The sequence below is a fragment of the Nicotiana tabacum genome, chromosome 1 (assembly GCF_000715075.1).
Source record: "Nicotiana tabacum cultivar K326 chromosome 1, ASM71507v2, whole genome shotgun sequence".
In the NCBI taxonomy this organism is placed as follows: domain Eukaryota; kingdom Viridiplantae; phylum Streptophyta; class Magnoliopsida; order Solanales; family Solanaceae; genus Nicotiana; species Nicotiana tabacum.
In genome coordinates this window covers 9,115,619-9,132,004 of record NC_134080.1, presented here as the reverse complement: position 1 = coordinate 9,132,004, position 16,386 = coordinate 9,115,619, and the positions used below count along the sequence as shown (strand labels likewise).

Genomic DNA, 16,386 nt, shown 5'->3' with positions numbered 1-16,386 from the left:
TGAAAATTCAGTTAGTAAAATTACTAAAAATTTTACTTTCAACATCAGTATTCTTTTGAAATATACCTTCAGCAAGTAGATCATGAATAATTACTTGCAATTCCTGGACTTGGGTAATAACAGACTTGCTATCTACCATTTTATAGTTCAAAAATTTTGCAGCGACAAATTTCTTCATCCCGACATCTTCAGTTTTGTATTTCTTTTCAAGTGCATTCCACAATTCTTTTGATGTCTCCACGCCACTGTATACATTATACAGATTATCATCCAGTCCGCTAATAATATAATTCTTGCACAAAAGATCAGAATGCTTCCACGCCTCAATCACGAGAAAGCTTTCATTCTCTGGAGTGTCATCTGGCAGATCAGGAACATCTTCCTTGATGAACTTCTGTAGACATAACGTAGTCAAGTAGAAAAACATCTTCTGCTGCCAGCGCTTGAAATCAATCCCAGAAAATTTTTCAGGTTTCTCTGCCGGTGCCAACGCCGGTGTTCGGCTTGTTGATGCGTTGGCTGTCATCATCGGAACAACTCGGTTTCCGTTGTCATTTTCCATTTCTGTAAAAGAATGACACAAATAAACGTTTAAACTTGGAGAAAAAAATCACGTAGATTTTAATTTCCAACAAACCGCCACGAAGGCTTTACTCTCCAAACGGGAGTACCCAAAACCACAAAGGTTTTAGTTTCCAGAATAATAAGAATAATACAAATACAAAAATTAAAATTGTTAAATTCCTTAAGCTTGTTAATAATATAAGCTTGTTAATATTTATTTGACCTGTATTTGTAAATAATGATTATGGAGAAAAGAACGTTAGCCTATAAACGTAAATATAAATGAAACAGTAATTAATTCGAGCTCACTGAATTCACAGTGTTTCCTTAAGGAATTTAATCCCCTCCTAGTACCCAAGGTTATGGATTATTTCCTCCCAGGATAGAACGAATTATACACTGGTGTAGCGGTACTTTAAACCCCAGTGTTTCAGCGAACACAAAGTTCGGAAGCAAATCACACTTACGGTTGCTTTGTTTGTAGTTTAAAGCAATGCACAAGAAAGGAGGAAAACTCAAAAGTCGAATGGAAATTCTTAGAGGAAGGAATGCAATTTATAGCCAATGTTGAGCGATAACAGAAGAGGAAATCAGATTGCTTGTTGCTTTCTGTTTTTTGTCCGTTTTTTCTGTTTTTCAACAAGCTGCTGGCACCTTTCTTTTATAGTGTAATCAGCTGGTAAACACACTCATTTGGTGAAGCATTTTCTCATGGTGGCTGGAGCACTAAGGCTTTTAATTAATGGAGGAAGCACTCATGGTGGCTGGAGCACTAAGGCTTTTAATTAATGGAGGAAGCATTCAACATGGTGGAATGAGCACTTGCTCATTAATATTCACGGATTGGAAAACACCCGTTACAAATACGGATAATATTACGTTAATATTCACTATTAACAAATAACTTTGGTCCAAAAAATTAATCAATCAATCAATCATTTGACCAAATCCAAATCCTAAGCCGAAGCCGAGCCGAGCCGAGCGAGCGACGACGGCGGCGCGAGGCTTGCCTTCCTCCTAACTCTTTAAGAGCTACATAAAGTGCATTTGAAAACTTAAAATTTTACTCAAAATTTTTATTTCCCTCCATTTCTCATCCACCCTCTTTTTAATACCTTTCCATATTAAAAAGAAACTCTAACAACATAGACGTGGACGAAGATGAAGAAGTTGCTGGCTTTTCATTTTAAGATTGTACATGGTGTCTTTTGAGAAACACTACCCTGTATAGGACTGATCAAAGTGCTAAACCCAAAATTGAGGGACACAAAATCGAATTCACTTCCTGTAAATGTGACTTTGCCAGTGGTTGCATTTGATATTATCATTAAATAGTTTAAGAGTTAGGTTTATCTGGATTTGTGGGTTTGCTGACGGAAAATCCTTGCTTGGTAATGATTCTCAACTGAGTTACCTTTCTATTCTTAACAATTTGCTAGTGTTCTTTATTTGGTTCATATTAGCATTATCAGAAATAGTAAAAGTATATTCCCCTAAATGTTTCTTCGTTTTACTTGTAAATGAAGGTAGAGAAAATGCAGAAGAAACCTGACGTGAATGAGATTATCTTTTATTTGCTCAACTTTGGGTGTTTTACTAGGAAATGAGGTAATTTGAGTCAACCATGCAGTCATGCTTGAGGGTCAGACGATAATATTTTTGTTGTCGTAAAAAAGTCTCAGATGTCTCATATTCTCATTATTTGTTTTTCAACGAGTAGAGTCCGTTTGGACATACAATTTTTTTTTATTTTTTTTTTGATTTTCGCAATCAGTATTAGGACATAAAATTTTCAATCTTCACTTGAAGATATCATCTCAAAACACACCTCAATTTTCAAATACCATTTTCATTCAAAATTTCTTTTCACTTTTTTTTTAGTTTTAAATTTTACGATTCTTATGTCCAAACGCCCACTTAATCCTCTTAAAGCTATTATTGAAGATTATAAATATTTTCCGAAAGTCAATAAATCAAATTTTATATTATGGGGAGGCAAACAAATATGTAGACCTCTAGCAAATGAAAATTGGAGACATGAATATTTGTTAGTATGAAAAAATGCGATCAAGGAAATAAAGTTTTCCTTCTGACAGATTCAATCATTCAAGCAATATAGCTTATGAAAAATTTAAGGGATATTATCATTTTTAGCCCTTGCCAGAAACTATTTACATTTGGTAGGCGGAAAAATGTATAAAATTTGTATAATTTTTGTATATAATATACAGAATATATACTATAAAATATATAAATTTTATATATTTTTTGGCTATTATTTTTACAGCGGCTATACAGTGTCATTTTCCCAAAATTTTAATATATTTCTATTTTGTAATTTGCAATGTACCAAAGAAAAAAAGGCATACCGGAGACGAGATATTCCAAATAAGACATAATATTGTCTACGTCTTTAATTTCTTCGTCTGTATCCTCATAATCAAAAGTATCTTCTTTAGGTTTTGAGGGTTTAGGTGTAATTTTTTAATAGGTTTTGAGGGTTTAGTTGTAATCTTCTTTATCCTCATATTTTTTTAATCAAAAGTATCTTCAATAAATTTTTCACAATAAAAGAAGTAATTGTGAAAAATTATATGTAGTACCAACACTCTATTTCTATTAACGTTGTATTCACAATTGTGTTTATCGAGTGTTTAACAAAAACAACATTAATTCAAGTTCTCAATAAAACGATTATGAAACGATTATGTGCAGTAATTCAAGTTCTCAACACTCGATTCATATATGAAACGATTATGTGCAGTATAAATATTTATGTTTTTGTTTCTACATATTAGTAATGCAATAATACTAAATATTGGATAATATAATAAAGAAAAATACAGAACCAAAAAGTTATTTGATGACTATACAAGTTTTTTAATTTAATAGAGATTTTATTCGTTAAAATTCAAACAATATTACTGAGAACATTAGAATAAACTTTAAAATAATTATTTTTTTCAAGAGTAATAAAATATATATCTTCTATTATATTACAAAAAAATTTAGTAGACAATAATATTAAACAAGTAATGCTAATATAATAAAGAAAAATACATTAAAAAAAGTTATTCGATGACTATATATGTCCTTTAATTTAATAGAGATTTTATTTATTAAAATTCAGATAATGTTATTGGCAACAGAATAAAATTTAAGATTAAAAAAAATACTTCATTTATATTACAAAAAGAAAGCGAACGTACAAAAATATTTAACAAAGTAATATGCTAATAAAAATTTCTGTTAACGATGTAAAAATACTAAGCATTGGATAATAGAATAAAGAAAAATATAGAACAAACAAAATATTTAATGACAATATAAGTTCCTTTAATTTTAATAGAGATTTAATTATTGGGTATATGATAAATAGGATGACAATTAAAATTTAATAAAGCAATACCATCTAATATGTTAATTTAATTGACCACGTTCCAGTAAATATATAAGTATTCCATCGGAGAAACCAGAATAGACTATTTTACCAATTTTCCTCAAAACCGCCCTTTCAACGGACGGACTGTATCAAGCAAAGAGAAAACAGAAGCTCTCAAGAGCTCATATTTTCGGATTCGATAAGCAGATTAAACCCTCTAGCAAAATGGGTCACGGACATGGTATTTTTGCATTCAAAGATTTTAACTCTTTTACATCATTAACGAAAAAAAAAATCCCCAAAAATTAGTAAAATTTTTTGGAAAACAATTTGATGAAATTATGTATATTATTGAATGAATTCAGGTGATAAAGGTCGACCCAGCAAAAAGATCAAGTTTTCTTCTAAGGTTCTTCAGTTTCCCAGCAAGTTTCATGTCTTATTTGCTGTTTTATTAAGTAAAAATAAAGTTTGTATTTTTATTACTATTTTTTTTTATATTTTTGTGATGATGAAGGAGGATTATCGGTCTTCAGCTGCCGATGATGATCAGTACTACCCAGAAGAAGGCGATGATGATTTTCAAGATGGTATTACTCTACCTTTATTAATAGAGGCGGATCCACTAGAACTATATATGTGTAAAGAACATATAAAGAATTATTTAAAAAATATGAGTTTGTGTTCTATGCACTTATGGTGCAAAAATTGTTTACTTAATGAGATCACTTATTAGGTAATTACATATAAATCTCATATAAATCTCTTGTAAAGTAGTAGTTGGTAATCTGATAGAAATTGTTGGTATTACGCTTTAAATTCACTAATAGTGTAAAAAATCATTACACTGTCGGTGTTTATAACTTAAATCCAATAGTTTTATGTATGTTTTAAGAGCTGCACCCATTGCCTTTTAAATGCTGAAGGTGCTTTTGCCATGCTTTATAGTGTTACACTTGGTGATGCTTTGATAGGATAAATTTGTTTCATGTTTCAACTCAATTGATGTGGAAGTTTTGAATGACTTTTATATTTAGGCGAGAGGGAAGGGAAGAAGATGGATTTCACTAAACTGGAACTCAAACCCGATCATGCCAATCGCCCATTGTGGGCTTGTGCTGATGGAAGAATTTTCCTTGAAACCTTCTCTCCGTTATATAAACAAGCCTATGATTTTCTCATTGCCATTGCTGAGCCTGTTTGCAGGTACCTTTTGTGTGGTCGATGATATACATTCTACATTTTTGTTTGTTTGTGGATGTTTGGAGAGGATTAACGGAATTGCTTTTATTTTTGTAGGCCGGAGTCGATGCATGAGTACAACTTGACGCCTCACTCGTTGTATGCAGCTGTGTCAGTTGGTCTTGAGACAGAAACTATAATAGCTGTTTTGAACAAATTGTCAAAAACCAAGCTTCCCAAGGAGATGATTGATTTTGTTCATGCTTCTACTGCTAATTATGGGAAAGTGAAGCTCGTACTTAAGAAGAATCGGTATTTTGTAGAATCTCCATTTCCAGAGGCAAGATAATTAGCTAAAGTAACAATGATTTTATTTGAGATATCTTCTTGAACTTTAAGGTTCACTGTGGATTGCTAATAATTAATTGATTCATTTGATGTGATTATTTCTAGGTGTTGAAAAGATTGCTCAGCGATGAAGCCATTGCAAAAGCTAGAATTTCGTCTGAGGTCTGTGTTCATGTTATTGAGTTGCTAGTTTTGTTGTCTGTAATGGTTATCAAACCCAGTAACTTCATTTTGATGCTTTGTTTTCTGTTACAAGTAGATACTACCAAGAGAAATTAATCTTTTTTGGTTATCTCTGAAATAGGGGATGCATGGAAGGGATGGGTTTACTGTAAGCAAATCCGTGAATGAAATTGAAGGTAGACATGATGAGTTGATAAATGAAGCAGATTTGGCAGCTGCAGCTGAAGAAAAAGAAACTCACGCATTTGAAATAGACCCTGCTCAGGTAATAATTAATGCTTTGTGGCAAGATGGTCTCGTTTTACACTCTTTTGGCAGAGGTTGGGGTTTGTGGTGTCGGATGCTGCATTGAAATAAGTTGCAGCATTTATGAAATAAATAACCACTGATTACTAATTCACATCAGGTCTCCAAATTCACTTGGTCTTTGAATTCATTACGTCTCCAGATTTCTTATGGCATTTAAATTTCCTATACCAAATAAACCTATCCAGATGTAAGCACCGCTGTTGTTTCACCTATTAAGGATGATTATTCGCTTGTCTCGTTTTTGCTGTACCCTTTACTTAGTATGTGGCTGTCTAATTTTGGAGCTATGATTTGTAATGTAGTACAACGTGTGGGGATTTATATACTGTTAGATATGAGCTGAGTCCACACCAGTTCTTATACTGTTAGATATTGATTCTCTAGCAATATGAATTAGTGGTGGTTTGACTAGGCAATTGGTTAAAGTAAATCTAGGACCAAACTCTAATGCAACAGTTCATTTCACTATTTATTAGTAACAGTTACTTGAAGACCTCATAATAGAGATATGTGGCATATGCCTTAACTGTGCTCATTTTTGCATTGTGTTTTCCACTTAGACATTTGTGTTTAAGTATCATCCAAGTATCTACTTAGGGAGCTACAATTGCCCAATGGATTTGTTGTATCTCGTTGTGTGGAGACTTATCTTCCTGGTGAAAGGAACATCTTTGTTCGTGAATACACTTCGACTTTACTTAGAAATTGACTGTTTACCTATTTGTATACGGACAGGTTGAAAATGTGAAGCAGCGGTGTCTGCCAAATGCTTTGAATTATCCCATGATGGAGGAGTATGACTTCAGGAATGATACAGTGAGTTGCTTCTCCCTTTTTTTTGGCATCTGTGCGGAGCAGTGGATAGTGAGTAATTTATCCGAGGGAGAATCGTTCCTACTGTAAAAATAGGAATCACACCCCCTTAGTTGACTAATCAGTAGTTTTGGCTGAAGGAACCATTTTGTTTTGGTATACGTGTAACAACATTAGATCACATTGTGCTATTTTTACCACCTTTAAACATTTATAGGAGTACTAATAAGCCTAGAAGAATAAGAAAGCAGTAATTAAAATATCAACAGAAACTTCTGTTTTTCCAACTAGTCAAGGACTTGCATTGATGGAAGGATCATGGTTGATAAAAAGTACTTGGTATTTTGGCTAAAATTGATCCTGGTGGGTGGGGCCCTCTAGAGGGATTCCACCCTCAGCATTCAATATGTGTATACTGTCGACATGGTCTGTTTGACACAATTTATAAGATGCTTTCTGTTTGGGCCCATTCCAAATTGTTTGACACGATTCTAGTTTTATTTTTTTCGAAAATAGTCTCTCTACCTTCACAAGGTAGGTAGGGGTAAGGACTGCGTATATACTAGCCTCCCCAGACCCCACTTGTGGGAATACACTGGGTATGTTGTTGTTGATGATGATTCTAGTTTTATTCAACTTTCAAGAATTTAAATTCACAGGTGAAATGAATAAGTTGCTTGAGGGTAGTAACTAAAATGGTGTGTGACTAGTATTTTCTCCATGTGATTAGAGAGCCATTTTCGTGATCCATATAGGCCAATCAAACATTTGGTCGAGTATGAGAAGATTGAGTAAAAAATTATCTTGCATCAACATTTTGGTGTTTGAGGGTGTGATTTATTGGTTCCACCAATGGCTAAGTAATTCTGCTTAATACCTACCTAACACTGCAGGTCAATCCTGATCTTGACATGGAGTTGAAGCCTCAAGCGCAGCCACGGCCTTATCAAGAGAAGAGTCTTAGTAAGATGTTTGGAAATGGTAAGGATGTAGAAACCAAATTTTACCAAGCAAAGGACTTATTTTTTACACGTGGTGCTTCCTTCTTGTTTTGTTCTCTATTTGAACGTCGGCTGTCATAGTCAGTGAATTTTTTTGATAAGAATGTCATAGTCAATGGATTTTGTTTTGCTAAAACTTTTTATGTGCTCTTCTGTTCCCTTATTTTTCTTAGTATTAACTTAGTGTAGTGATTATGCTTGAAAAATATCCGGATCAGGATAAATTGAAGCAATGGAGTACTGGTCAAATCAAGATAGAAATATTTAAGATTTGAGAGGCCTTGAATCCTTGAGGGTTTATTTTAATTGTTTCTTGCTGGTCAAATTGGTTATTGCATAAAACAATAAAAGGGGTGCAAAGTTTATTTTGTTCACTTCACTGACGCAAGGAAGTTTCAGCGAAAGGGTTGCTCCAACCTCAAGAAGAAAGCAGTTTGATGTGAGAAGTGACTCTTCATTAAAACAATTGGTTTGGCATTTTGGATGAATTCTTGTTTCAATTTGATTCCTTGACCAATATCCTAATGTGGAGTTAAATGTTTCCTAAAACTCCAGCCAGCCACCATTTTGAGCTATAGGTCTGTCCCGGAATCCTATAGAAAGGTATAAAGATGTGAGAAAGCTGCATCCCTGTGCTTGCAAAGATGGTATCTGGTTTCGTTCGAGTGTGTGCATTGTTATAAAAGAGAGAATTAAGGTGTCATTTTCATTTATTTAGCCTACTACAGCTAGTTTTACAGTAGAACTTCATTTAACAAAAAGTTACAAACAGAAGGGAAGACATTGTGTAGATATTCTTAGCATAGGGTCCATTGCCCTTGTCGCTTTCTTGCTATTTTTGTTTGGCATGTGTTTCTCGAAGGGGGGATGGCTGGGTAGCAAGTGGTAATGAAAGTTGGACATCTTTCTTGATATTGATTTTTCCAATGGAACCATATCTAAATTTCTTTGATGAGAGGGATTTTAAGATGTTCATAATTTTTGGGTGTTCCAAGAGTTACATGTAATCCAACTGCCTCATTGGTTAAATTTATGTTAAATGCTTCAGGAAGAGCAAGATCTGGTATTATTGTGCTACCTTGTGGTGCTGGAAAGTCTTTAGTAGGTGTCTCTGCAGCAAGCAGAATAAAAAAGAGCTGCCTTTGTTTAGCAACAAATGCTGTGTCTGTGGATCAATGGGCTTTCCAGTTTAAGTTGTGGTCTACTATCCGAGAAGAGCATATATGTCGTTTCACTTCTGACAGCAAAGAAAGATTCCGTGGAAATGCTGGTGTAGTGGTGACAACATATAACATGGTTGCTTTTGGTGGCAAGCGTTCTGAAGAATCTGAGAAGATCATTGAAGAAATAAGAAATAGAGAGTGGGGTTTGCTCCTCATGGACGAGGTAAAATGCTTTGTCTTGCAATGTTTCAAGTTTTGCCATTCAAATATGCATCTAATATATGAGTGTTGCTTTACGCACATATGGAAGCAAATTAAGCATGTTGCAAACGATGGACAGAGGTGTAAAAAATTTAGTGCCTTGCGTATGTCTTTTGAGGTCGATGTAAAACAATCATTTATTTTGAAAGCTATCCTTATTATCATATCTGTCTGTGTCGTGGTTTATGGAAAAACATATACTGTGTGGGGGGTGGGGTGGTATATTGGGTGGTATATTCACAGAAGTGATTAGCAATTTAGTATTTGTTGGGTTAGTTTCCCATTTCCGTGTCACTCTTGTACTCAGTTCTTACCTATAAGTTATGGACAATATCGTCTCACTATTTTCTTTTATTTGGAACTAAATAGTAATTGCTGATATGTCAACACTGTTTTATTCTAATGTGATATATCTGCATTTATTTGAATGTTCCAGATATATATTCTCACTCTCTGTTATATTTGAATGTTCATGCTATGGGTCAGTACTAGTATCTTGTGGGAAATGCATGTCACAAAATTGTTTAACAAATTTCCCTTTAACTGTGGATAGATATTAAAGGTAAATTTGAATTTATAATTGCATAAATATAGGTGTTTGATTCTTTGTTTTCTTTCGGAAACAGCCTCTCTACTCCTTCGGGGTAGGGGTAGGGTCTGCGTACACACTACCCTCCCTAGATATTTAAGGTAAAGTTTGAATTTATATTGGCATAAATATAGTGGTCTTTTTCCTGGTATTTATGTAGGTGCACGTGGTTCCTGCACATATGTTTCGAAAGGTCATTAGTATCACGAAATCACACTGCAAACTTGGGCTTACAGGTACGTTTTTCAAAAAGAGAGTTCTTGCAAATTGCAATGATAACTTTCTTTGGTATCTCACAAACTCTAATGAACTTATTGGCTTACTTAACAGCTACGCTTGTCAGAGAAGACGAGAGAATTACAGATTTGAACTTTCTTATTGGTCCAAAGTTGTATGAAGCAAATTGGTTGGATTTAGTGAAAGGAGGATTTATTGCAAATGTGCAATGTGCTGAGGTGTGGTGTCCAATGACTAAGGAGTTCTTTGCTGAATATCTGAAAAAAGAAAATTCAAAGAAGCGGCAAGTATGTTTTTGTTGAAACTGTTCCATGCTTAATGCTTAGAAATCAATGTTTGATGACTTTACATATGGCTCTTATTTTATTTATATTCATTCATCTCATTGACGAGCACAGTTTGGACCTTAGAACATAGTAGATTTTGGCATTTGTTCGTGTGACAGGTCTGTTGAAATGGATATCAACTGGTGGGACAGTGTAATGAGAGATCTTACAGCTGAGAAAACATCATAATTTCACTATTTATGTGATTGTGAAAATCTGTGAAGTATGACGAATTAGTCCTGACAGAATGACATTGTTCTGTCTAAAATTCTGTGAATAAAAACGATGAAATGACCTTGACTGGCAGGAGCCTAAAAGATGAATGAGCACCAAAATTTTCTTCTTGTTCTATCCTCTCCTGACTTCTTGTATTGCCCATATTGTTAAAACCCAAATTTGGCGGTTTCTATTTCTGTTTTTCCTAGTTAGGTGAATTATATGAGAGATTTCGGTGTTGTACTCCAAAGAGACAAGTCTCCTGAGTTACATTAGAGATTGAATGGCTGCTCTGTAGGGACAAGTTTCAGAAGTAATAGATTCGAACCAGGTAACTGCTGTAATTACTCACCAGCATTTTTTCCCATTTGGTAAAGCCCACCCTCAAAACCCCCTGCTCAGGAGGCAACTATGGTCCTTTTCCAGTTTGCTCTTGTGATGACTTGAACTACCAACGTCTTGATTTGAAATCCGAGTGTAATGGGACTTGCAATTTCCAGCTACTAATATGTTCCATACATGGATATTGTGATATGATGGTTTTATCATTCATAATTTCTCTTTTGTAAAATCATGTTTGTCTGACTTCTGTAAGACAATTTTTCAGTAATATTCTTGAGTTCACCCCATGGTTTTATCATTCATAATTTCTCTTTTGTAAAATCATGTTTGTTTGACTTCTGTAAGACACTTTTTCAGTAATATTCTTGAGTTCACCCCCCTTCCTTTTGGCATATTGTTACTATTCTTTCTTTAACACTTATAACCATGTGATGTTCCAGGCACTTTATGTGATGAACCCAAACAAGTTCAGGGCTTGCGAGTTTCTTATCCGTTTTCATGAGCAGCAGCGTGGGGACAAGATAATTGTATTTGCGGACAATCTTTTTGCACTTACAGAGTATGCGATGAAGCTTCGCAAACCTATGATTTATGGTGCTACCAGGTTTACACAAGATGTCATATCAAAGATTTATTGTTTCACTATTTTAGATGCCTTTTTGTTGTTTCGTCATTTAAGATGTCTTAATGGGCAATTTATCTTGTTATGCAGCCATGTTGAAAGAACAAAAATTCTTGAGGCATTTAAAACAAGCAAGGAAGTTAACACCGTATTCCTATCCAAGGTATTGTATTCAAGCAGATTTTTATATCACCAGTTGTGCCAGTGTCAAAATTATTTGTGACTACTTGATTTGATGATAATGGCTTGATTATGGACTTGGGACCAAATATTGCTTGCAATCGTTCTTACACATGCATGTGTGCGTGCGTGTGCATATATATGTTATATGCATATCTGTGTTTATCCTTCAAGATCTGTAGACGTTTGCATCTTTACTTGTGCAGAACCATGAATCTCAAATTTGTAATGCCATATTTCAGTTGCATTTTGCTTGTTTTCAGTTAAAAACATAGTCTCTTGCGACCTATTCATAAGTGTTATATTCGAAGTTATTCTTAACCTTCTAACAAAAAATGTTACATTCCAAGTTCTTCTTTTGCGAATATGATGTGATTTCTGCTTTTATTTACAGGTCGGTGATAACTCCATTGATATTCCTGAGGCGAATGTTATAATTCAAATTTCGTCACATGCTGGTTCAAGACGACAAGAAGCTCAACGTCTAGGGCGTATTCTCAGGGCCAAGGTTTGTCTGTTTTCTCGTTCCGAATTGCCTCTTTTGATTCTTATTTCAAATACTAAAAGTATGATATCTGATAAAATCTCTCTAGTGAGTCATGCTCCAGGTATCCTTTGTACAAATAACAAGGTTATCATCGCGTTCCCTATGTATTTGACCAAAAGATGGTAGTCGTCTTCATGTTTTTTTCAGGAATTTTCGTAAGCAATGTCGACATTAAAGAAGTGAACAATTAAAAAAATACAGTAACGACATCATATTATTTATTATCACCTTACTTTTTACGAGGGGGGCCCTTCTGCCTTCGCGACTGATGTTTCCAATCAACCAGTCTTTAATTCATTGTTGGGTTGACAGGGGCGCCATCAAGATAGGGTGGCAGGAGGTAAAGAGGAGTATAATGCGTTCTTTTACTCCCTTGTGTCAACAGATACCCAGGTGCAGAATCCTTTCCTGTTTGCTAGTTTCTGTTGATGTATGATATCTTCTTATACTCTATTTGGTAATGACAATTTTTGTAGTATGACCTTATTAGCAATGTTCAAATGCAGGAAATGTACTACTCAACCAAAAGGCAGCAATTCTTGATTGATCAAGGTTATAGCTTTAAGGTATTGCCTCTTGGTAAAGCCATTGATGGCATACGTGTTGTTCTACTTTTTCATCTGGATACAGTGATCGTTCGTAGTGGCTCTTCTGACCTGTTCTTGTATTAGGTGATCACAAGCTTGCCACCTCCTGATTCTGGGCCTGAGTTAAGCTATCATCGTCTTGATGACCAGCTTCAACTTCTTGGAAAGGTGGTTCTACTCTTTTTTTCCCCTACACATCAAGTAAAGAGTTTTTTCTTTCCGTACTTTACTTCAAGATGTTGCCAACTCACGTGCTCTTTACCTTCACCTATAGGTATTGAATGCTGGCGATGATGCGGTCGGCTTGGAGCAGCTAGACGAAGATGCAGATGATATAGCTCTTCAAAAAGCCCGTCGCTACGTGGGTTCTATGAGTGCCATGTCAGGAGCAAAAGGGATGGTTTATATGGAGTACAAGTATGGTTACTATGTTTTTCACTTGAATGGATGCTTTATTTACACGTTTTTGCCATATTGGTTAGTGAGAGTTGGAGATTTGCTACAAATGCAGATTATGAAATGCAAATTTCAGTATAGAAAGTGAAATTCTTGACACTAACAAATACCTGTATGTGCAATGCAGCACTGGAAAGAAGCAGGGAGGCCTTATTAAAAGCAAGCCTAAAGATCCAGCCAAGAGACATCAGTTATTCAAAAAACGCTTTGGTTGATTCATCCATGAGGTTTTCGGATATACCTTCTCCCTTTACTTGTTATCTATTCGTGTACCCGTTCACCAAGTAACCAGGCAACTGCTTGTTTAGTACTTGGGAAGAAGGGTAGGTACATGAGACATTGATATGAATGAGACAAACATACAAATATTTATAAAATTAAATTCAAAAACCACTCTTTATTTGGTTATTTCTTAGATTATATTTTTGATTCTAGCCGTAATGATCATAGATTCTGTTTTCAAATTTAAAGCGAATGCTTATCAATTTCACTTTAATCTCAAACTTGTAGGGGGTGGTCAAACGAATCCTTTATTTCAATTCTGCTTTATCTGGTCAAATAAGAGCCTTGGTGTAACCGGTAAAGTTGTTGCCATGTGACCAGGAGGTCACGGGTTAGAGGATGTTTCTCGAGTCATGGAAACAGCATCTTGCATAAATGCAAGGTAAGGCTGCGTACAATAGACCCTTGTGGTCCGGCCCTTCCCCGGATCCCGCACATAACGGGAGCATAGTGCTCCGGACTGCACTTTTTTTTTTTTTTTCTGATCGTTGTTATTGAGCATTTCTTCTGCAGTTTTTTTTTGGAAGTAGCCGTGCCAATGGATATGTTGGCCAATAAACAATTGTAGGAGCATAATTTACATGCTAGAGTTCTTACGTTCTCGTATTAACATCAAGCTGTATATCTTCAGGTTTGAGAGGTGTATTTCTTCACAGATTCATTTTTATCGTTAGTTGTTAAAGTTCTAGGATTCAACTTGCCTCGCTAGTGCTTCACCAATTTTGAGGGTATCGTCTATGAAACACAATTTGTCTCTCTACCCCAGGGTAGAGGTAAGGTCTGCGTACACACTACTCTCTCCAGACCCCACTGGTGGGATTATCCTGTGTTGTTGCTGTTGTTGTTGTCGTCTATGAAACACAATTTATTGAATTTTTTGTTTCATACTGATATGTATGTATGTATGTATGTATGTATGTATATATGTATGTGTGTATACACACATACATCACGATATGGTTCCTAAAAATGTGAAAGAACAAATTTGGAATACTAATAAAATTTATAGCAGGAAGTCATGATCTAGGAAAGAAAAATAAAACACAAACCTAAGTACTTGTTGTAGTGTTAAATTAATTAAACCTGTACATATACAGAGTATGACTAATTTTCTTCTTTCAGCCTCAGCTTTAAAATTAATGTCGAGGTGCGAATACCATTGAAATACGAAGGCCTGCTTATCTTACCTGTATGTTGATATTTTCCGTATTAATCTGCGCTACAAGTCCTGTTTTACTGTAAAGAAAAAAAGTACAGCAAAATGCATTAATTGTAATTGCATCATTTATTTTTATTTTTTTGCTAAAGTCGTCTCCGTGTGACCTATAGGTCACGGGTTCGAGCCGTGGAAGCAGCCACTAATGCTTGCATTAGGTAGGCTGTCTACATCACACCCCTTAGGTGCGGCCCTTTTCCCGGATCCTGTGTAAATCTGGGATGTTTTATGCATCGGGCTGACAAATGCTCGGATAGCATAGCCAAAACTAAAAGAAAAATAAACTCGTTGCTACTGAATCTGGATTGCAGTGTCAATGATTTGGCATCGCCTAGATAAGAACACAATCTTCAAAGTAGAGTTTCTATTCCAAAGTATCAATTGAAAATGATAGTTTGTTTTGTGAAAACTATACGCAGTCAAGTAGTCCTTGTCTCCTTTGCATTTCTTTGTTATCCGAATATGTACTTAAAAAAGTCGCTGTTACACAAAGAAAACACTGCTTAGATTGATTAATGCCTATTGAGAGGACTGTTCTCTTTTTATCAACTTGGAGTTAGTTCAAAATTCTCGAGAATGAAAATATCAGCCCCGAGCACAGCTTAAAACAAGATTCCACAAGCATTTTTTTTCCCTTTTCGGCATCGCTATTTGATACATACTAGCTCGATTAAATTAGATTTGTGCGTGATTGACCAACTACAACCACAACAAACTTAGTGAAATTCCACAAGTGGGGTCTGGAAAAGATAAGGTGTACGGACATTACCCCTAACTTATGAAGGTAGAGAGGCTGTTTCCGAATGACCCTCGGATCGAGAGGAGCGGGATAGACCAACTACAACACAACAACAACAACAACCCAGTAAAGAGATAGACAAACTAAAGAATAAAATATTTTCGACCGAGAAGTTTTCTATTTTCGGGACTCAAGCTCGAGACATCTTATGGAGGAATAGTCCACAATTTAAAAGACAACACTAGCATATTAGAAAAGGTTCTTAAGGAAAATAGAAAGGTGGTGATTGAATGGCTTCTCTACAAGTTGGAAATGGCTAGAAGAACTTTGTGACCATAGACCATAGGGTTTGAAAAAGGAAGAAATAGGGACAGATAATGACCTGCGTAATGGAAACTCTACAAGTTAATATTGGTTTTCGAAAGTTGTAGGGACCTAAGTTTTACTAGAAAAATGAAGCCTTTTCCAAAAATAATTAGAGCTTTGCAAACAGAGAAGAAAATTATGAAACAAATTAACTGCCTCATGTATGTATTCTAATAATTGCAAAGATAAATCAATTTAAAAATGTCCAAGAATCACTGACACTTAACGATGTTGGAAAAAAAAAATTAAGATGTTGATGAATCCCATATATTTAGTTGGGAGTTTAACTTCTACAGAGGAAGTAAAAGTTGTTATACCGTCAAGTAGTGGCGGAGTCAGGAATTTTAGTAAGGTGGTTAAAAAAAAACATACGAAGAAATTAAGTGAATTCTACATTTACTATATATATATATATATAAAATAATTTTGACTTAATATATATTGTGTAATTTTCCGGCGAAGGAGTTAGTCCCTT

General features: G+C 35.0%; 1 protein-coding gene across 2 annotated transcripts; it reads left to right on the top strand.

The window, feature by feature from the left end:
* The first annotated feature begins 4,026 nt into the window (after nucleotides 1-4,026).
* LOC107819093 (general transcription and DNA repair factor IIH helicase/translocase subunit XPB1) lies at nucleotides 4,027-14,463 on the top strand. 2 transcript variants are annotated; one of them, XM_075233587.1, is made up of 21 exons: nucleotides 4,040-4,187; nucleotides 4,312-4,355; nucleotides 4,464-4,536; nucleotides 4,984-5,152; nucleotides 5,246-5,468; nucleotides 5,582-5,638; nucleotides 5,781-5,924; nucleotides 6,704-6,784; nucleotides 7,675-7,762; nucleotides 8,831-9,168; nucleotides 9,956-10,031; nucleotides 10,126-10,319; nucleotides 11,357-11,520; nucleotides 11,629-11,701; nucleotides 12,113-12,226; nucleotides 12,578-12,658; nucleotides 12,772-12,831; nucleotides 12,937-13,020; nucleotides 13,127-13,269; nucleotides 13,436-13,535; nucleotides 13,819-14,463. In XM_075233587.1, the coding sequence occupies exons 1-20, from the start codon at nucleotides 4,172-4,174 to the stop codon at nucleotides 13,521-13,523; spliced, it is 2,310 nt and encodes a 769-aa protein (XP_075089688.1). In that variant the 5' UTR covers nucleotides 4,040-4,171; the 3' UTR covers nucleotides 13,524-13,535; nucleotides 13,819-14,463. The 2 variants fall into 2 exon arrangements, with proteins under 2 accessions (XP_075089670.1, XP_075089688.1); XM_075233569.1 differs by lacking the exon at nucleotides 13,819-14,463 and having other exon boundaries at nucleotides 4,027-4,187; nucleotides 13,436-13,698.
* Nucleotides 14,464-16,386: the final 1,923 nt, after the last annotated feature.